Below are 21,479 nucleotides of genomic sequence, written 5' to 3'. Positions count from 1 at the left end.
TAGGGAAAATGGCCAGTAGTTCTCTTTCTTAGTTGGGTCCTTCTCTGGTTTCAGTATCAGCTTAATAATGCTTGCTTCCAGGAATGAATTTGCTTCCCTTTCAATTTCATTAAAGAGTTTGAGAACTACTCATGTTAGGTGTTCTCTAAATTTCTTGTGCAGTTTAGCAGTGAATTCATCAGGGCCTGGGCTTTTCTTTGTTGATAGGTTTTTAATTACATCTTCAATTTCATTTACTGATATTGGGTTATTGAGGATTTTTATATCTTCTTGATTCAGCTTTGGTAATTCACATGTATTTGGGAACCTGTCCATTTCTTCTGTATTTTCCCTCTTGTTAGAATACAAGTTTTCCAAGTAAGTATAGATGATTTTCTGGATTTCTGCATGTTGTGTTGTGATTTTGCCCTTTTCATTCCTAATTGCATGGATTTGAGTCTTTTCTTTTCTTTTTCTTTTATAAGGATGGCTAAGGGTTTGTCAATTTTATTTAATCTTTCAAAGAACCAACTTTTCAATTCATTGATTCTTTGTATTTTTTTTTTTAGTCTCCAATGTGTTAATTTCTGCTCTGATATTTATAATTTCCCTTCTTGTATGAGCTTTTGGCTTAGACTGCTCTTTTTTTTTCTAGAAGTTTGGAATCAACATTAAATTGTTCATATGTGCTTGCTCTATTTTCCTGATATGGATATTTACTGCCATAAATTTTCTTCTTAAGACTGCTTTCATTGTGTCCCCCAAGTTCCAGTATGTTGTATTGTCATTATCATTGAACTATTAATTTCTTCTTTAATTTTATCTGTGACCCATTGGTTGTTCAGTAGGGTGCTATTGAATTTTCATGTGTTTATGAAGTTCTTGTGGTTTCCTCTGGCATGGATTTCCAATTCATTGTACTGTTCTGATAGTATGCACGAAATAGTTTCAATTCCTTTGCATTTACTTGAGCATGTTCTATGAGCCAGTTTATGGTCTATTTTGGAGACTGATGTTGTGGGGGTGGAACACTCTATAGACGTTTACTAAGTCCATTTTCCCCAAAGTTTGATGTAGTTCTAATATATCATTATTGATTTTTTTGCCTAGTTGATCTGTCTTTTTGTGACAGTGGGGTAGTGAGGTCTCCCAATACAATTGTATTAGGACTTATTTGATTTTTCATGTCCATTAGTAATTGTTTTATATAGTTGAGTGCTCTGGTATTTGTTGTATATATATTTATGATTGTTATCTCTTCCTCTTGGCTTGTTCCCCTTATGAGGATGTAGTGATTCTCTTTATCTCTCTTAACCAATCTTGGCTTGAAATTCATTTTGTCTCCAAATAGAATAGCTACCCTCACTTTTTTCTGGATTCCTGTTTCATGGAGTATTTTTTTCCATCCTTTGATTTTCAATCTGTGAATTTCTTTTTGAATTAAATGTGTTTCTTGCATGCAGCATATTGTTGAGTCTTGCTTTTTGTTTGTTTGTTTGTTTGGGGGGTTTTTGTTTGTTGTTGTTGTTGTTTTGGTACCAGGAATTGAACTTATGACCTCATGCTTGCCAGGCAGGTGCTTATGCTGCTGAGCTAAATCCCCAGCCCTGGGTCTTGCTCCTTGATCCATCCAAAATATAAATCATGCTATGTCTTTTGACTGGTGAATTGAATTGATGGTTAAAACTGATATGCATTTACTTATCCTTGTCATGTTATTTTTTTCTTGGCTTCCCCTTTATTTTCCTTTATTCTAATAGTTTGCCTTCCCTGGTGGATTCCTTCTGTTGGGGTTCATGGAGCTGTAGTCTTATTATCTCCTTCTAGAATGTCCTTGAGAACATTTTGGAGGGCTGGTTTGTGGTCATAAATTTCCTCAGATGTTCTTTGTCATGGAAGTATCTAATTTCCCCATCAATTTTGAAATGTAGTTTTGTGAGATACATCAATCTGGGTTGAAATTTGTTTTCCTTTGGAACTTGGTGTACTTCCCTCTAAGCTCTCCTTTGTGCTAAGAAGTCAGCTGTGATTCTGATGGACTTTCCTTTATAGGTGATTTGTTTCTTCTCCTAACAGCTTTTAAGATTCTATTCATGTGTTGAATTTCTGGAATCTTGACTATGATATGCCTGGATATAGACTTTTTTTTATCATTGCTGATTGTAGCTCCAAATGCCTCATTTATTTGTATGTCAAATTCTTAGTCTCTACCAGGGAAGTTTCTGTTATGATGTCTGTGAACATTTTTTAATGTCACTTGTGGTATCTCCTGCTTGTTCATTGACTCCAATCAATATTAAGCTATTCTTCTTTGTCTCATCTAGCAGCTGCTGGATTGATTTCTCATGATCTCTTACTAGTTTTGAGAAGTCTTTCTTTTTTTTTGGTCACTAACTGCAAGCCTCTTTTCAACATCTGAGGTCCTATCTTCACATTGTCTTGATTTGCTTCATATACTTTCAATGGAGTTTTGATTCTCCTGGATATCTGCTTGAATCAGCTTTATGGATTCCATTTCCTTCCTATGCTGAGCTTCTATAATTTTCTTTACTTTTTTTTTTTTTTTTTTTTTTTTGAGACAGGGTCTTGCTATACAGTTCAGGCTGGCCTTGAGCTCAACTTTGTAGCCCAGGCTGGTCTCAAACTCGTAATGATCCTCCTGTTTCAGCCTCTCAAGTGCTGGGATTACAGGCGTGAGCCACCACGCCTGGCTCATAATTTTCTTAAGCTCATCTATTTTTTTGTCTGTGTCTGCTCTAACATCACTAAGCATGGTGTATATTTTGGTAATCTCTGTAGCTATCTGAGAGATTATTTCTGATTTCATTTTTTCTAGCGCTTCATTCAATTGCTTTGCTGTTACCACTTCAGAGAAACCTGGTGGGGTCCCTTCAGACTGTCCCACCTCATTGTCCCCTGGACTTGCCTTTGGCAAACTGGATGTCAGAGTTGCATTTTGCTTAAGTGTCTTCTCATTTTATTTTCTTTCTTTTTTTCGTTTAATTCCTGGGGTGATGATTGTAAGTTGTCTATGGTGGGTTGCTTTATTGGTAATATTAATGACCCTTATGTGATGCTTCCTTCTCTGAGGTATCCTCCAGGTGTAGGTAGTTTTTGAGTTTTGAGTGTGTTGGAAGATCCTACCTCTTCAGTTTGTTGGAGATGAGAAGTTGTTGCTTGTTTGGCCCAGTCCCTTGTTCTTTCGCACTACTGTAGCACAGTACCTTCTGTGACCATTAGTTAATCTCAGTCATGGAATACCAAGACCAACAGCTGTTTAGAACAGCCATTTTGTCAATTTTGGTTATAATGATACCAATAATATCAAACACAGCCTAGAAAACAACAAATTGTACTAACCTTTAATTTGAAGTTTTTAACTGTCTGAACTAGATTTATGGTTATACAATAAAATGTAAAACAAACCAGATAATTATATGCAATACATAAGTCTATAATGTGTCAACTTTGCCCTTGATGGTTCAAATTTAAAATGGATTAAGGAGAAAATAGAGAATTGGAAGAAGAGATTAGAAGAAAGGTTGGAGGACAAAAGGAGATCACACCAACTTGGAGAAACTGGTGCAGAAGACTGAAGGAAAAAGATATGGAGAAGATAAAAGGAAGAACAGAATAGAACCATACCCATAAAGCCACTTTCACACTCATAAAAACAATGAAGGAAAAAGAGAAAAAAATCAATGAAAAAGAAAAATAAACAGTCCACTTCCAGGATTCCAGGCTGTCTCACTAGTCGACAGCCTGTGGAAAGAGAGTCCTGAATTGTGCCTCTTTAACAGCAAGCCAGCAGTTGATTTATGGTGGAGTAGAAGATAATCTCAGCAGACCTACCTGAGACCAGACATGTTGGGTTCACAGCAGTCCAAGCAGTTTCCATGGATCTGCGCCCATCTGAGAGCTGCTAGATGCAGGCAGCAGCAATTCTGGGTTCTGAGCTCATCCAGCCCAACTCCAAGATGGCTCCCAGCTAATCTCTCTCTCCCCATGGGAGGACTAAGTCCTCTGCACTCACCAGTGCCTAGCCAGTGCCACCCTCCATGTCCATCACTAACCTCCACTGCCGCATCTCTTTGCAGAGGCCTCTGGGGTCACCAGCCATGACAGTCACAGTGACTGTGCATCCACAGGTTCAGATGGCTTCTCTCCCACAGGGAATTCCGTCTCAGGGTAAAGGCACCGCTGGCTACCACCTTTGTCTTTCTTGAAGTTTCTCTTTTTACTCTCTCTTTGGGCTTCAATTTGCACTTCAGATTCTCCCTGATCCTAGGGACCCACTTCCTCCCTTGTCTTCCTCATGATGCTAGCGTCTGGCTGGTGACTCTCAGAGAAGCTGTTTTCTCTGCTGCTTACCACTCTGCCATCTTGCTAGAAGTCCATTCAAAATCTCCAAGATCTGTCAAGATATTTAAACTCTTAAAAATTGTATTTGGCTACTCATTTCAAAATGGCAATCAAATATTTTAAAACATGCACATAACATGATTACTTTCAAAGATCCTTAGCTTTTGCATAGGTGTGGGAACTTGATTGAAAAGTCAAGGCCATAATAAAACCAACATAAGACATACAAAATTAACATAAGATATAAAATCTTTGCTATATAGGTAGATTATGTTTGAAATATTCTTTATATTAATGAATATTTATATATAGATAAAGGTAAACACAGTAAAACAAATATATATATGTATATATATGAACAAACATCAAAATTGTGAACTTTCCTAAGATTTTTTTTTACATATTTCATAGCTTTTCAGGCTCATTATTTTCATACCCATAACCTAAGACCAAACAAATCCTTTTCTGAACCAGGTATAGTGGCATAGGCCTATGATTTCAGCATTCTGGGAAGCTGAGACAAGATTGCAAATTCAACCCCATCTGAACAACTTAGCAAATTACTCTCTCTCAAAATAAAAAATACTAAGGGCTGGAGGCACAGCTCACTGCAAAGGCCCTAGGTTCAATCCTCAGTAACGCGCACGCACACATATACACACACACACACACACACACACACACACACACACACACACACATACACACACACACACACACTTCCTTTTCTGAGAAACTTCTGTTATTTTCCTTTCAGGTTTTGTTCTTCATGTGTATCTTTTCTACTCTGGCACAACCCAACCATTTCAATTTAGTGTATAAATATTCTTTTTCCCTTAACAATAACACAGTTTCTTACTTTGCATATAAAGTTGTACTTCATTAACATCATTATAGCAGAGTTTCATTTGATTATAACTTTTAACCAAAAGAACATCTATTTACATAATAAACCCCCATTTCATGAGATGGATCATTGTTAACTATCACATATTAGCATTTTAGATTAGCAGAACATATGAAGATACATTGTACAGTTTTGTACAAACACATCCTGTATGCAAATTTTCAAAATTATGTGAACATATTCATTCAAAAATGAACATGTTCAAAAACAGACTCAAAGATATAACTTCTCTGTAGCATTTAAAAAATTAGAAACAAAAGTACATAAGCTCAAAATTATGCTTAGTAGTCAATGTTTCAGAATTCCCTCTTAGAAACGATCCAGGCATCTGCTGCAGTTTATACATCAAGTACCCTCAAGGATTTGTATAATACAGCCTCAGTCCCAAGTGACACTATGGGGAAGCAGGAAAACCTTCAGGAGATCGAGTCCTATGGAAAGCCCTTAGACCATTGGGAATGTGCCCTCATGAGCAATGATGGGCCCAGGGAGTCTTCCTCTGTTTCTTCTCTTTCCTGCCTTATGAAGTAAGTGGTTTGCTCTGCTACACACTCACTATTATTGCCATCTAGCTCTCCCATCAAAGGCCCAAAGCAATGGATCTACCTAGTCTTGGACTGGAACTTCCAAAACCATGAGTCATATTTTCTCTTATAAGTTAATTGTCACAGGCATTCTGTTATAGTTACATGAAGCTAACTAATACTGCAATGGCAAGCAGAAACATCAAAACAACATCCAGGATTTGGAGGCAGACTGATCGGGATCATTCCCAAAATAAGCCCTAGCCCACCAGAGAACAGGGCCTGGGCTTACATGGGATAAGCAAGCAGGAAGTACAGAGGCAAAATTGCTCGTCAGTTGGGCATTATAGTGACCAGCTATGCATCAGAGTGACCACTCATTTCTAAGAAACAAAAGTAACAGGAACTGTAACCAGAACTATTACCTGGGCAAATACAAACTGAAGTATACTGGCTGGGGTGGGCGATCTTCTCTACAATACAGCATCCAATTAACAGCCCATTAACTAAATTTAGTATCAGTCCAAGGATTTAGGATACTCAAAGATCTTAGAGATATGGGATAAATATCCCAACTTGCATATTATAAAACATAATTATTGTTGTATGCTCAGATTAATCTACTTACTTGTACAAATTTAGCTATTTCATAATCTTAAACATTAAATAGAAGTAATGCTAACATATTTAATCAATGAATCTACAGAATCTAGAAATAATATAACCAAGAAGCATTATAATCAATGCTGATAAACTAAAGAAATTGGTTTTATTCAACCACATAGTTGTGTTTATTAAATCTTTTCTTTCTTGCCTTTGGTTTTGTTTTCGTTTTTTGAGATAGAATTTCACTATGCAGTTCAGGCTGTCCTTGAAATCAATGTGTAGCCCAGGCTGGCCTTGAACTCACTGTGATCCTAAGCCTCCTGAGGGCTGAGATTATACGTGTGCACCACCATACCTGACCATTTATTATTTATTAAATAATAAATTGGTTCATTTGGCAAATTTTTACCTAAATTCTGGGAATTTTTTGGAATATATAAATTTATATGACTGCTTATTTTTATTTTATAAACCAAAAAAATAAATTTGTTTAGGTCTGGCACGGTGATGCACATTTGTAATCCCAGCAATCAGGAGGCTGAGGCAGAAGAATCATCATAAATTCAAGGCCAGCCTGGGTTATATAATAAGTTATGTTTTGTTTCAGTTTTTTGATACAGGGCTCATTCTGTAATTCAGGTTGGCCTAGAACTCACCATGTAGTCCAGGATGACCTTAAGCTTGTGGTGATTTTTCTATCTCAGCCTACTGAGTGCTGGGAATACTTATATGTACCACCATCCCCATCCTACATAGTCAGTTCAAGGCCAGCCTGAACTAGGTAGCGAGACCCTATCTCAAGGAAGAAAAAGAAGAAAATAAAATGAACTCCTTTAATCTTATAAAAACCTTCTTGAGCATTCCCTCTAAGCAGCTCATTGAGCAATCATTTCACATTTTAAAAATAGATATCATTTTTAGAGCAATTTTTGGTGTACATAAAAATTTTGCAGCAAATAGTTTCCACAAATTGCCTTTTTTCTGCTCTTTCTCCCTCAAATGTTTCTCCGATTAGCATCTTGTTTTGGGATGGTCATTTGTCTCAACAGTTGAACCAATATGAATACATTATTATTCACCCAAGTCTACAGTTTACATTAATATTCACTCTTTGTGCTGCACATCCTATGGATTTTGACAAATATATAGGTCGTATGCCCACCACCACAGTATCATGCATAATAGTATGTCCCAAAATGCCCTGTGGTTTACCTCTTCAACCTTCTCCTTCTACCAAACCCTTGGAAATCACTGATTTCTTTTTCTGTGCCAGGAATTGAACTTGGGACCTCGTACTTGCCAGGCAGGAGCTGCCCCGCTGAGCTATATTCCCAGCCCCAAACATGAGTTATTTTATGATCTCTAAAGTTTTGTCTTTCCCAGGATATGGTATTAATTGCATTCACATGATATGTAACCTTTTCAGATTGCCCACTTTCACTTAGGAATATGCACCCACCCCTCCCACCCTGCTCTGTCTTTTTCATAGACACATTACCAAGAGAAAAGCATACAGAATGACTTAACACAGAAGCTGACTGAGCTCAGTTGAGCTGGGTATGGCCAATCAGATTTCTTAATGTCCAAAGACTCAGCTCCTTTCCTTGGGCATGGAAGTCTTCCTCCTCTTTGCCCCAAGGAGACTTGATGAGACACAGGAGCTTTCAGATGTAAGGACCCAGAGACCCAAGGAAAACTACTTCTAGAGACAGAGGAGCAGAAGCAGGACTGGAGAACACTAGGCTGTAAGATAATGACAGCTGACTAGAAGTTGTTAGCAAGGTCCACCTGGTCATTTTTTTCTTGGCCTCTCCAGGTGACTTGTCTTTCTTTGGGCATAGAGTAGGACACCTGTCACATGTCCGTATTCAGAGGAATAGGGAAGGAGAAGGACAGGGAGAAACCTCCAGCCTCTGCAGTTGTCTTAATTTTCTCCAGTGTAAAATGCTCTGGAATCCACTGCACCATATTTTGGGTGTCGTAGTTTGAGCTCTGACAGAGCTGACAAGCCTCCAGGGGACATTTTGAACTTCAGATTTCTCAACTGGGGAAACTTTCCTGGGGCTGCATCCAAAGGGGTCAGTGCTGTCTGTTTCCTGCCCCCACAGGTGACAGGTCAGGAAGGAGACCCTCGAGCAAGCAGGCTCCCAAAGCTGAAGGTCCAGCAGGCCGGCGTGGAGCCCAGCCTGGCCAGCAGGAGCGGGACCCCGGCAGGCCAAGGCCCGGGTCCCCCCGGAGAAAGCAGACAGAATGCAGGAACCGACTCGAGGAGCTGCAGAGACAGGAGCAGAGCCGTGCTTCAGGGACTGGCAAGGCCAGGAGGGAGAGAGACGGGAGGGCTTCCCTCAAGAAGCAGAGAGAACCCCCAAAGAAGGACAAAGAGGTTCTGGGGAAGGAAGAGACAAGGAAGCAGCTGAAGAAACCCAGGTGTGGTATGCCTCAGATTCTGGGGTGCTTTCCCCTCTTCTGCTCATCGTGCCTCCTCTGTGAGGGGCTGAGGTCCGCCTTCTGTCAGAGGCAGCAGCTGCTCTTCTGCTTCCGTCCACCCACCTTTGCTACCGACCACCTCTTGGTACCCAGGCAGAGCTGGCTTAGGGTTCACAGGCATCATGGGTGGCGTGGTCACTGCCCACTCTTCAACTTCAACCAGCTCTGAGAGGGGAGGAGAGAGGCGTAGTGTGAGACAAGATCTCAAGGGCCCTGAGCTTCAGCTGGTGGCTTTGCTCATGCCCTTAGTTAGATGCTTCCCTGTTCCTCTCCACCTTCTGACTAACTGGGCCACCCATGAGAATTGCCTTCTGTTACCCATGTCGGCTGTCCTTGGCCAGTTTAAGCTAAGAGGCTAGAAGATACATGTGGCCTTAACGATTTAGAAGTTGAATGTGTCGTTAAGGGGTCCCCGGTGTCCTGTTCATTCTAACTGGCGTGCGGTCAGGATTCATGAGTGCTGCTTTGAGCTGAATGCCATGGCCAGGTGTGGAAGGATGAAAAGACTCAGCCCTGGTTCCCCAGATGCCGAGGATCTAGCAGGGAAGATGAGACAGAGGCGTCAATTAAGATAGGCAGAAAGCAGTGTGTACACAAGACAGGATGTGCTGGCCATGCCACAGAGCACTGGGGCATCAGGATTCCTGCCCAGGGAAGGGGAGATTTCAGTGAGTGCTGGAAGAGCAGGCGAAATCTGAAAAGGCCCCACAAGGAACTCCTTATGCAGAGGCCACACTGTTCTCACAGGAAGCATGTAAGAGGCCCCTGAGTTCTAGGTCTTCTAACACTCAAGAGCAGGTGAGACTGCTTGCCTGCGCCTCTGGGGTTAATCACAAACTGAAACTCACAAAGCTGCTGCAAACTGGTCTTCAAACTTCACTGTCAGCCGCACTCACACCCTCATTCCTCCCTTTGTGAAGCTTTCTAAGGCTGCCCTGGGATAGATTTCTCGCCCTCTCCACCTGCCCCACAAGCTGCTGTCTGGCTCAGCTGAGAATCACTTTCTTTACCAGAAGGACTGTGCAGGACACACACAGTACCTTGGATCTTGTAGCAACTAAGTACAGAGTATGCAGGAGATGGGAAGGATGCTGCTTGGGAATTTCTCTCTGGAAGCTGTCTATGGCTGTGCTGTCCAATAAGGTGACCACAGCTCACATGTGGCTGCTGAGCACTTGAAACATGGCCAGTGTCACTGAGAAACTGAATTCCCAATTTAATTTAATATAATTTTGATTTGATTTTAAGACATAAGAGGTAGTGAAACTAACAGATTTTTGTGTGTGTGTGTCTTTCTCATTTTTATCGGTACTGGGGATCGAACTCATGACTGCCTGCTTGCAAGGCAGGCACTCATGCCGCTGAGCTAAATCCCCAGCCCCCAATCTAACAGATTTTTTTAACAAATGTTTTTGTTTGTTTGTTTTTTGTCTTTCTGAGACAGGGTTTCACTACGCAGTTCAGACTGGCCTTGAACTCACTTCAGAGCTCAGACTGGCCTCAAACTCATAGTAATCCTCTTGCCTCAGCTTCCCAAGTGCTGGGATTACAGGCATGTGCCACCATGCCTGGTGAACAGATGCAGTTGAAAAACTTATTTGATCTCTCTTTGAAGCCAAAGTATCTTTTCTACAAAAAGGATGAATTAGCTTTGAAAGGAAAGATGCAAATATTTCTTTAAAATGACATTTTGTCACTTGTTTAAGTTATTGAAAAACTTTTAAATATGTCTGAAACAACTTGGATATGTGACTTCAGTTTTTTTGGCTCTAAGTTTGTGAAATCCAAATACAGATCAAACACATTCAATGGAAATCTGAATAAACATGCAACATGAGTACAAACTGAATAACAGATTTTTAAACTAGTATGAAAGACTATAAAACAACTCAATAATTTTATATGAAGTGAATGTTCAAATAATCTTATATGTTAGATTAAATAAAATGTATTGTTAACGTTCATTTTATCCATTTCTTTTACCACTTTAACATGACTACTTGAAAAGTACAAGTAGCTTACATTCTACTTCTCCTAAACAGCAAGCCCTATGGGGAGAAGTTAAAGAACTCAAATTTGGGAGACAGCCCTGAGGTACACTGGGCCACAGGAGAGAATTGATGGTCTCCTCTGATAACCAGAGTTGTCTCGGGGAGGCTCAGTCACCCACATGCATGTCAGGAGTGTGCCTCGCCATCCTGCCCACCGCCTTGCCATCTCTCCTCTGACTCTGCCCCAGGTCATCGTCATCCTTGGCCTCCAGTACCTCTGCAGGGGAGTCCATGTCTGAGGAGGAGCTGGCCCAGATCCTAGAGCAGGTGGAAGAAAAAAAGAAGCTCATCAACACCGTGCGGAACAAGCCCTGGCCCATGGCCAAGAAGCTGACTGAGCTCAGGTGAGCTGGGGGTGACCACTCAGGTTTATTAATGTCCACCAGGCTCAGCTCCTTCTCTTGGGAATGGAAGTCTCTTCCTCCTCTTTGCTCCAAGAAGACTTGGTAAGAAGAGGGATTCAGCTTTTCATCTGCCCCAGTGAAACCACAGAAAGGGGAGGAGGTGCATTTTAGGACCCAGGACTCCTTGAGACTGGCCAGCCGCAGGCAAGGAAGAGAGAGAAGTCCTGTGTCCAGCCCTCCTGTAGCCTGACTGCCCTTCCACCCGTGCCCTGCATCACTTGGTGGTCCTGTGCGGTCCTGTGCCTCCTTCATGACTGACTCTCCCCCTCCCCCTCCCCCTCCTCTCTGTCTGTCTCTCTCTCTCTCTCTCTCTCTCTCTCTCTCTCTCTCTCTCTCTCTCTCTCTCCCTCCTTCTATAAACACCCAGAATCTCTGCGTGTGTAATTCACTCTCACTTGCGGTAAAAGAAGTTCAGTGTTCACTACTTGCTCATCCCTAATGCAAGACCACTCTTGGGCTGGTGCTCCTCAAGTACAGCTGTAGTAATGACCTGTGCCACTTGTGTTTTCTCTTCAGCTGCCTCTCTGATTTCCAGATGAAAGCTGCACACCAAGCTTTTGAGCACTCTTGCTGCACTTTTGAGAAAGAAACAGAAGTCACAGTGCATAACTTGGTTTTCTACTGAAAATTTCCACCCAACACATTTCCCCAAACCCCTGCTCTATTTTTCTGCCACTGCCTTGGGGGTTTGTCAATGTGAAATCCATTTTGGGGGCTTCTCTCACACACAGCCCCCACCACCACATTTATTCATAGTCAACTCCTCCCCGCTTCCTTTTTTTTTTTTGTACTGGGAATCTAACTCATGACACTTGCCATGAAGGTACTGTGCCCCTTAGCTATATCCCTGGCCTCCTCATCCTTTTAAGGGGCATGATTTGGCAGTCATGTTTCGACTCTATGCACCCAAGAGACATAGCAAAGATTCCAACCAAGTGTCACAGAACTATCAAGTAGTTTGCAGTAAGGTAAGTGGGCCAGCCAGGGTTTGAACTCAGCAACACAGTGCAGACACTGCCACGCATTCTGCCTTTATGGCTCTGGGATTGGTGCACAGACCCCTACACAGCTGCAAAAGGATGCATACTTTATTTATACTAAGGAACTGAACTTTTAAAATTTAAATGTGTTTAGATTAAGAACAATATAGTAACAATATTAATATATTGTGGACTTGAAAAATCACTCAAGTTGATATTAGGAGTTCTTGCTGCAAAAAAATGCTAAGTGAGAAAATGTATCTATTAATCAGCTTGATTTAGCCACTCCACAATATGTATAATTATCAAAACATCATGTGTATTTTAAGAACTGTATATACATTTTTATTTGTCAAGGCAACAATTAAAAATAATTTAGACCTGAAAATAGACCTGTGTGACTCATAGCTACGGTTTGGACTATAGTTCAACATGGGTAGCAGAGGGCCTCTTCCCAGCCACCTTCCTCAGACTCCCTTCTCCCCTCTCCTCCCAGGCTGGCTTCTTCCTCCTGTCAGGGGCTGAATGGCCACCTGTCATACTCAGAGAACCTCACCTCACTCAGGTGTCACCTGATGCATCTTTTATTAACAATGGAAAAAGAGCAACCTGGATGCTTGTGGAAATGAGATCTCCAGCTGGCTGGAAGTCTCAGGGACCAAGACAGTTCCACCCAGAGCAGAAGCATACATCCCTTCTGGGCCTCTTAGAGGCAGGGTAGGCAGAGACCAAGGCTGAGAAGCTGAGCAAACTAGGTCTCTCCTGCTCAACGAGTCTCCTGGTTCAACAGTGGGTCTTTTCTCTCAGGCCTCCCTTCTCCCCTCCCCAAGATGCCTGTCCCAGGCCCAGGCCTAAGGCTTGCAGCCTCCAAGACTCTACACTAGTGAGTCCTTTGCCTAGAAAACCTCGGCTTCCTGACTAATTCTACACCCCTAGAAAGGCTCCAGCCAAGTACTCCCTCTGCAGGGAAGTTCCCAGCCCCCCCCCCCCTTGTACAGGCTGAGTTAGTCACTGTCCCACTGATCTCCAGGCACTGTCCCTTCCCCTGACTGGCATGCCTGTTTACAAGCTGCATCTTTTCCATCCTGTAATATTCTTCCTTTAATATCTAGCAACCTCTGCTGAGTGCTCCCCATTTTCAGTGATTCTCACAACCACCTTGCGATGTAGGTACTATTATTGTAGTGTCCCAATCTTCCTGATAAGACACTGAGTCACAGAACCATCACGTAATTTTCCCAAGGTCATGCAGCACATTCAGTGGCCCGGCTGGGACTTGAACTCAGGAACTCTAGTTCCAGGGCCTCTCCAAATTTACCAGACTTTCAAGAGCTCCTGTGCCTGCTAAATGACTTCTTTTGCAGGCAGCAAAGTCTTTGACTGCAAGTGCCATTCCCAGACTCCATTCTCCTTTTATGAAGCAATAACATGGGCCTCAGTCTCAGTCCCCACCGTGCAGCTGGCCAGTTTGAACATAGCTGTTGCATCACTTGTCTAAGAACGGCGAGGCCCCAAGAGCGACAGCAAGGAACTGGGCCCACCTGAGTCCAGGCCTCTGCCCCGTCCTCCCACGGGGCTCTGGCTGCCCCCTTAATCACCCTCAGCCTGGTTTCCTTCCCTTAACTTCTCTGACCTTCACACCCTCATTTGTTAAAGCGAAGATAACAATTATCTAAACTTTTTAAACTAGTTAACATATAATGAATAATTAGTAGTAATTATTACTAAAGTGTGACATATTTTGTTCCATTACACTGTGTTGCGCCCTGAGAGATGAAGTCAAGGAATAAAGATGAATTGGAGAAGCACATGGACATTGTTAATAACAAGACAAGGCAAGTGGTGACACTGGCATCAGGGTTCTAGGAGCCATGCGTCAGGACATTGCTTTAATTATGGAATTAGTCAGATGGGTCCTTCAGCTTGGTAAGAAGCTCAGTGTCCTAGAAAATTATCCAAACTGCCTGCTTTCTTTGGAGAGATCAGAAAGCTGCCTCTAAGAGGATGGAGTAGATGTGCTTTCTCCTCTTCTCTCCACGACAGCTAAGTCCCTGCAATTATATGAAGCAAACAAAAGAAGATTTAGAAAAATGAAGAGGACATAAATTGACAAAAGACCTCTGGACCAAGAATGACAGAACACTGGGTTCCCTAGCTTTGGTTTTTGTCTGATGTATCCCAGGCTGAGTGTTGGAGAAGCCAACAACCCAGAAACTCCAACATCCTAGCAGGTTGCAGATCTCGTCTGGGGCCGGAGGTCCTCACCCAGACTCCCTGACCGTGTGCAGGGCTCATCTGCTTCTCATACTTTCCATGTGGGTCCTCCAGAGGGACCCAGCAATCAAAGTTAAGAATTTCTCTGCTTCTAATTTCTCTGACTTTCCCCCCACCAGATGTCTCTCATTGTTCTGTCTTCCGCATCTGTTTTTAAGGGCTCATGCGATGACACTGTGTTCACCCAGATAATCAAAATATTCCCCCTATTTTAAAGTTAGCAATCTTAATTACACGCACGGAGTCCCTTTTGCCTCATTATAGCTTATCCACAGGTGTAACACCAAGGGGAAAAAGTCTCTGGGAGCAATGACAAAATTCTGCCTCCCACTAGCATCCGCCATACGCCAACCTTAGTGTCTGGACAAGTGTCATGAACAAAACAACATGCTTTGCTTTCGTAGAATGTTTATTTTAATTGAGGCTATAAAATGACCAAAACCTTTCAGCCATATGTAGCCCCTTCTAGTTTAGATTTTCACCAGTTAGTTGTTAATTATATATTTTTCCTGACCAGGGAGGCCCAGGCATTTGTGGAGAAGTACGAAGGAGCCCTAGGAAAGGGGAAAGGCAAGCGGCTCTATGCCTACAGGATGCTGATGGCTAAGGTGCGTGACTGGAGACAGCGTCCTGCTGGGAGGCCCCTCAGCCTGGGAGTGTGGGGAGCCCACCCTTCCTCACCATTTGTGTCAGCTTCCCCCAGAATCCTGAAGGTGAGATCCAGCACGATACTCTACATCTTCCAGGAAAATCAATGGCATCCTGCCAATTATTGTATACTTATCTGTAGGGGCTTCAATATTAGAATTATTTCACCTCCAGAAAATAAACTCACAGAATTAATGATGCTAAATCCACTGAAATTTTATTTTCCAAGCCCCAAATCAGGATACATTGATTTGGTGGAGACCAAAAGGGATCAAATATAATCATTGTCTCATGGAAAATAAACTGTGATGTCCTTGGAGGGGTGGACATCTCTGTTTGTTATGTCATAACCTGGGCTTCTGATTCAGTTAGGGATAATTTCCTATGATGAGATACTTACTCTTGAACTTATTAAAATAGCCTTCCTTGGGATACTAACATGATACCAAAGTTCCCACTGATTTGAAAAACACTGTCATTCACCTAATTCTTGCAGTCATCCCCAGGCGGTTATCCTGAGCCATGATTTGATGCTTAGCTTAGCTTCTTTCTCACTCACTGATTTATTTATTCATAGCCTCTGGTAGCCACATTCTACTCTTGACTCCTATGAAATCAATTTTTAAATTTTTATTTATTTTTTGCAGTGCTAGTAATTGAATCCCAGGACCTCATGAATACCAAGCAGTACTACACCCCTAGCTTTGAGATAAACTTTTTGTATTCTACATATTATTGTGGAATTTTTTAACCCTTGATTTAATTTATTTTTTTTTTATCGGTACCAGGGATCGAACTCATGACCGCCTGCTTGCAAGGCAGGCGCTTATGCCGCTGAGCTAAATCCCCAGCCCCAAGCTGCCAGTTTTGAGTAGACTTTCTTTCTCATAATAAGAATTCAGCATTGGGCCAGGGATTTAGCTCAGCAGCATAAGTGCCTGGCAAGTGCAAGGTCATGAGTTCGATCCCCAGTACAAAAAAAAAAAAAAAAGGAGGAGAGTTTATTTTTGAGACAGAGTCTCACTAAATATCACTAAATAGTGCAGGTTGGCCTTGAACTCACTTATGTAGCCCAGGCTGGCCTCAAATTCACAATGATCCTCCTGCCTCAGCCTCCCAAGTGCTGGGGTTACAGGAATGCACCTGGCTGTGGCACATTATTTTTAACTTCATAGACACAGTTGGTATTATACTATTTTATTTATGTTTTTTACATAAATTTCCATAAGATTGATCTGAATTTGTATGTATGTGTGTGCACATGGGTCCATGCATGCCATCTTGGCAGCTTTGTTATACTAGGGATGTACTTGATTTATGATATTAAATAGATGAATAGCAGGACTTTCATCTTATGCAGTGTGTTAGTTTATGGAACATGAATATTCATTTTTTTCAAGTTCCATCTTTAGAGAATAACAATAATATTTTTATGTGGATCCCTCTTTATTGGTGTATTCAAGCTTCAATTTTTGGGGGAGCCCATCTTGATAATTTATATTCTTCTCCCAACCTGACTATTCCATTAAAAATTTCCTATGCATTTATAGATTGTGACATACAGCAGTGCAATAAGTTTATAATTAGTCTGTATATTTGAATCTTTTTATTCTTAAAATTACTTTCGCCTTTTTCAGTTGTAAATGTCTGACGATGACCCAGGGGTCTCTTTAATGTTGTCTATAAAATACCATTTAACAACTGCACATTCAGATTTTCTTTTCCAGCTGAGGAATATGGTCTTTGGTGCTATCTTTTTCTGCAACAAACACCTTTCCATCCATATCTTAGATCTGTGTTTTTGAATTTCAGCAGAACAATTCTAAAACAACTACTGTTCCTAAGCATGTATATTTTAAATTTCAATACACGTCTCCAGATTATTTTCCTAATTTGTAGCCACTCATACACAAATGAACAGAATCTGAGAATGATTTATCCTCTTTTTTTAAAATTTTATTTAAGGAGAAAAAGGATTTATCCTCTTTAGTTGTGTATATTGTTGTCTCTTAAACTGTGTGCTAAGCTAATGGATAACAAATACATTATTACTCTTCCTTTAAATTGCATTCACATGCCTATAATCCCAGCATTTGGGAGGCTGAGGCAGGAGGATTGCTGTGAGTTCCAGGCCAATCTGAACTACACAGTGAGTGCAGGCCAGCCTGAATTACAAAGCAAGACCTTGTCTACATAAATAAACAAATTGCATTCACTTTTTTCAGTGTGGTAAGAACATCCAATTTGAGTTCTACCCTCTTCGCAAAATTTTGAGCACACAATAGAGTATTGTTAAGTTAGAGGCATGTGTCCCAAGCTCCAAATGCATATACCTTTTACAAATGAAGTTGTTTGTTCATGTTTCTACCAACTATGTTTAGTTTTCCTCTTGGGAAAAGGATCGCTGCCCATCATCTGGTCTCCATATTTACCTTCCCCGCTGTTTTAATTCCTTGCTTCCTAAATCTGTACAGTTTCAGAAATTCCCAGTACCACTTAATCCATTTTCCTGTGTTAGTTATAGTCGTTACTGTGTCAAATATTTCTTTTTCATTCTATTCCTGAATTCTTTGCTTCCTGTGATCCTTCCACACCTCCCCTATATTATCTTTACAATCGCAAATGGTCATCCTTTCTTCAGAAAGCAGGTTTCTCACATCCTACTGAGAATGCTGAACGGCCTCCTAGATGTTATGTAGCCTACATAACAAGGAATGTTTTCCACAAATTTCCTTGTTTTACAATAATTTCCCAGGTCTCCCTGATTGTTTTCATTTTAGCCACCCAGATTCAGATTTCTGCACAGACAGGACATGTAACCTGCAAGGGGGTCCTGTGTGACCACTACTGGAAACCTTTTTCCTATGTCTACCTGCAGAGCCAGAGAACATGACCTAGCCCCAGGCCAGCAGTTCCCATCACATGTAGCCCAGAGGAAGAAACTCTGGGTCTTTGGCCCTTACCCAGCCCAATTTTTTAGCTCTCTAGACCAATGAAGGATAAGAGCTTCACTGCGCAGCCTCTCTCCACCCCTGCCCCAGTCCCTCATTTTCAGTCCAGGATGCCCACAGCCTCGAGGGACTGTCAGATGGTTCCCACGGCTCTGCCAGCAGAGACCTCACTTGGCCATGTTCATTACTCCTACTGGTCCTCCATTTTTCAAGCCTACATTTTATACTGATTTTATCAGCAACCTGACAAGAGATCTATCTCTCTGGGGAGGACTTGCATTAATAAAACTTATGAGACAGATATATAAAACCAGCTACTAGATTACTGATTGACAAAGAGAAATTACTGGTGCAAGAGCTGTAAAATACAAAGTCCACAGCAGCAGTGCCTTTTATTTGAATTTCAAAATCTAGTTAGTTACATGGGCAGCTATACCTTCATCCAAACTCCAAGCTATTAATTTACAATGAAAGGCACTACCATAGAACCAAGATACACACAGCCCAAATTACCAGCAAGTGCTCTCTTTATGGGCAAACCGATGTAGAAAGCCAAATAGACCAGAGATTACTTCTGAGCACAAAATCAGAATTAGACAAAGAGGATGAAGCCACGGGGCTGGAACAGCTGGAGTCTGTCATTTGCCTCTCTGCACATCCTTTCAGATCTTTGCAATTGTTATCATCTAGACTTTTGCTTATGGACCCTTCTTTTCCATCTGTGACCATCCATGTCTCTGATAAATGGTTTTTGAGATAGTTCAGACACTGAAATAAAATGCAAGGAAGCAAGAAAATTTAGGAGCAAAGGCTTTATTTCAGGCCTGGCAACGCAGCCCCTCAGGATTGATCCAGAGACTGCATGCCTTACAGACTAGGAGTGGGGTTTTTAAAGCTAAAAAACCGCAAGGCTGCTGACCTATCTCTGAAAACATCTGGAACCTTTGATACATTCCATTGCACTCTGCGATTAAACATTCTCTCGGAACAGCACATGCAGAAACATGCAGAAGGAGGGTTGGGGGGGATTTACAAGAAGCTGAAACTTAAGTTTTTACAGGAAATAGAAATTTAACCCTATTGAAACAGCATATACAGAACAAGACGGAGGCACATTGGTTAGAGTTAGGCCATAACTGTTTTCTTCTCTCTTCTTCCTATATTTATAAAATCATATTTGGAAACCTTTCTCTTTCCTTCACACAAACCTTTCATCCTTTACTGACTTTACAAGGGAAAATCTCATTTCCTTCCTGAATAATTTTTAGCAGATCTTTTAAAAATAGAAACTGATCTTAGAATGTGCTGTCTACCACCTCTTTGCCTGCTATTTTCCATGAGTCTCACTTAAAATTTCAAATGGATTAATTTCCAGGGGGTGGGATGAGTGGAGAGCATACCCTGGGAAAGCTGACCAAACAGCACTTAGCCAGCCGACCAACAGCTGCTCGGGTTTCTGGTTGCCACAAACCCCAGATGTTGAATTGGAGCTAAACCCATGTGTGTTAGGTCATCTTCCTATCACTATAACAATACTTGAACTAATCAAAGTATTATTTTAGCTTACAATTTTGGAGGTTCCGGTCCATGAATGGTTAGCCTCATTGCTTTGGGCCTGTGGGGAGGCAGCACATCATGGTGAGATCACATGGTAGAGAAAAAGCATTTGTCTCCTGGCTGAGGTACAGAAAGAGAGGCACAGCAGAAGGGGATGGTCTCACTATGTCCCCTGAGGAAATGGCTCAATCACTGGATACCCTTCTGCTGGGCTCTACTGCTTAAAGGTTCTGTCACTTCCCAATAGTGGCACTGTAGAGAACTAGCCTTTAGTATGCGATTCTTTGGGGGGACAGTTCAACTCCAAACCACAACACCTTTGGTGGGGAAACAATGCCTTCCTGACTCCTTCCAGAAAAGTAAGGTTATTGTTGCCCCCAGAAAATGGGTAGCCCGGAGCTGAGAACCTATAGCAGTTCCACCAGCCTCACAGTTTAGTGTCAGTTCCTATTAAGGATAGATGCTTGGCTGTCTGTCAAATGTGCATTTGAGAATTGTGAGATATCTTTTTCCCTTGAGATTTGTGTTAAGAAGGAAAAATGTTGTATCAGAGATTGCTAACCCTGTTAAATCTCCCAAACCAGAAACTGTACACAGAATTTCTAAAATCACATATAAACTTCCCAAATCTGAGACTTTATCAGCATGATAAAGGAATAGAGTGTTGCCATTGTCCCAGCTTCTCTCTCACTCCATCGGTAACTTTGGGAAAGCAAAGTATTGGCACCTTGGCCCCTGGCAGGCTGGGCTCAGATCCCAGGAGACAAGGACCCCCAGAGGGCAGTCTCACCACCCACCTGTCAACCTCACACTGATGCTGCAACAGTGAAGTGCACTATACTGTGCTCCTCATGACATGTTAATAACTGAGGGTTTTGCGGGTTTCATTTCAGAAATGGGTCAAGTTTAAGAGAGATTTCGATAATTTTAAGACTCAGTGTATTCCCTGGGAAATGAAGATCAAAGACATTGAAAGTAAGTATTTTGGTGTCACAGTTTTTCAGCTGGCTTCCGAAGAGTCTCCCAAGGGCTTGTATTGTTTTCTTGACCTTATGATTTGATTATTTGACAGTTTCTGTTATATTAGGAGGAAGAAGAATAAGGAGAAGAAGGGGAAAAAGGAGGAGGAGAGGAAAGGGGGAAAGAGGGGGATGAGTTTAGGGTTAGCAAGACAATGTGGCTTCTTCGTCTTCTGGTTGCAGAGACTTAGGCAGTTGGTTAATCCCACAGAGACTAGGGTTATTTATCAGCACATTGGTTCCTCAGACTAATGTGAAAATGCTGTGGCTCAGAAACACAATTCTCAAGTGTCAATTTCCTCCATCTGCACAAGTAAACCCTCCCTCTTTTCTCTCTCCAGGTCACTTTGGTTCTTCAGTGGCATCATACTTCATCTTTCTACGATGGATGTATGGAGTTAACTTGGTTCTTTTTGGCTTAATATTTGGTCTAGTCATAATTCCAGAGGTAAAAATGTTTTTCAAAAACACCTTTCTATTTCTTTGTGTGGTGCTGAGGCTTACCAAGGCCTTTGTATTATACAAATACTGCCTGTTTTCCAAAAAAAAAAGTCATTAACTTTAAATTTTATATACTTATATCAACAACCCAGATGGTTCAGTAAATTCTTTTTCCATTCAGTAAAAAGAATGGAACTAAAATACTTATGTTTCTATTTAAAAATGGCCACTACATTTTCTGACCTTTCATTTTACCTTAAGGTTCCTGAGAATTAATAATATCACAGTG

The 21,479-nt window shown here is 41.5% G+C and overlaps 1 protein-coding gene across 1 annotated transcript in view; it reads left to right on the top strand.

Moving 5' to 3' along the window:
- Tmc2 (transmembrane channel like 2) overlaps nt 1-21,479 on the top strand; it is a 73,463-nt gene that overhangs the window by 9,555 nt on the left and 42,429 nt on the right. The window contains exons 2-6 of the mRNA XM_063249476.1: nt 8,487-8,805; nt 11,105-11,260; nt 15,092-15,182; nt 20,624-20,705; nt 21,091-21,197. Of these exons, the coding sequence (XP_063105546.1) occupies nt 8,487-8,805; nt 11,105-11,260; nt 15,092-15,182; nt 20,624-20,705; nt 21,091-21,197 (755 nt within the window). The remainder of the gene's footprint in view (nt 1-8,486; nt 8,806-11,104; nt 11,261-15,091; nt 15,183-20,623; nt 20,706-21,090; nt 21,198-21,479) is intronic.

The sequence above is a fragment of the Cavia porcellus genome, unplaced genomic scaffold (genome assembly GCF_034190915.1).
Source record: "Cavia porcellus strain 051 isolate PalLab524CR breed Dunkin Hartley unplaced genomic scaffold, mCavPor4.1 scaffold_5, whole genome shotgun sequence".
Classification (NCBI taxonomy): Eukaryota; Metazoa; Chordata; class Mammalia; order Rodentia; family Caviidae; genus Cavia; species Cavia porcellus.
This window is presented reverse-complemented; position numbering and strand designations above follow the sequence as displayed.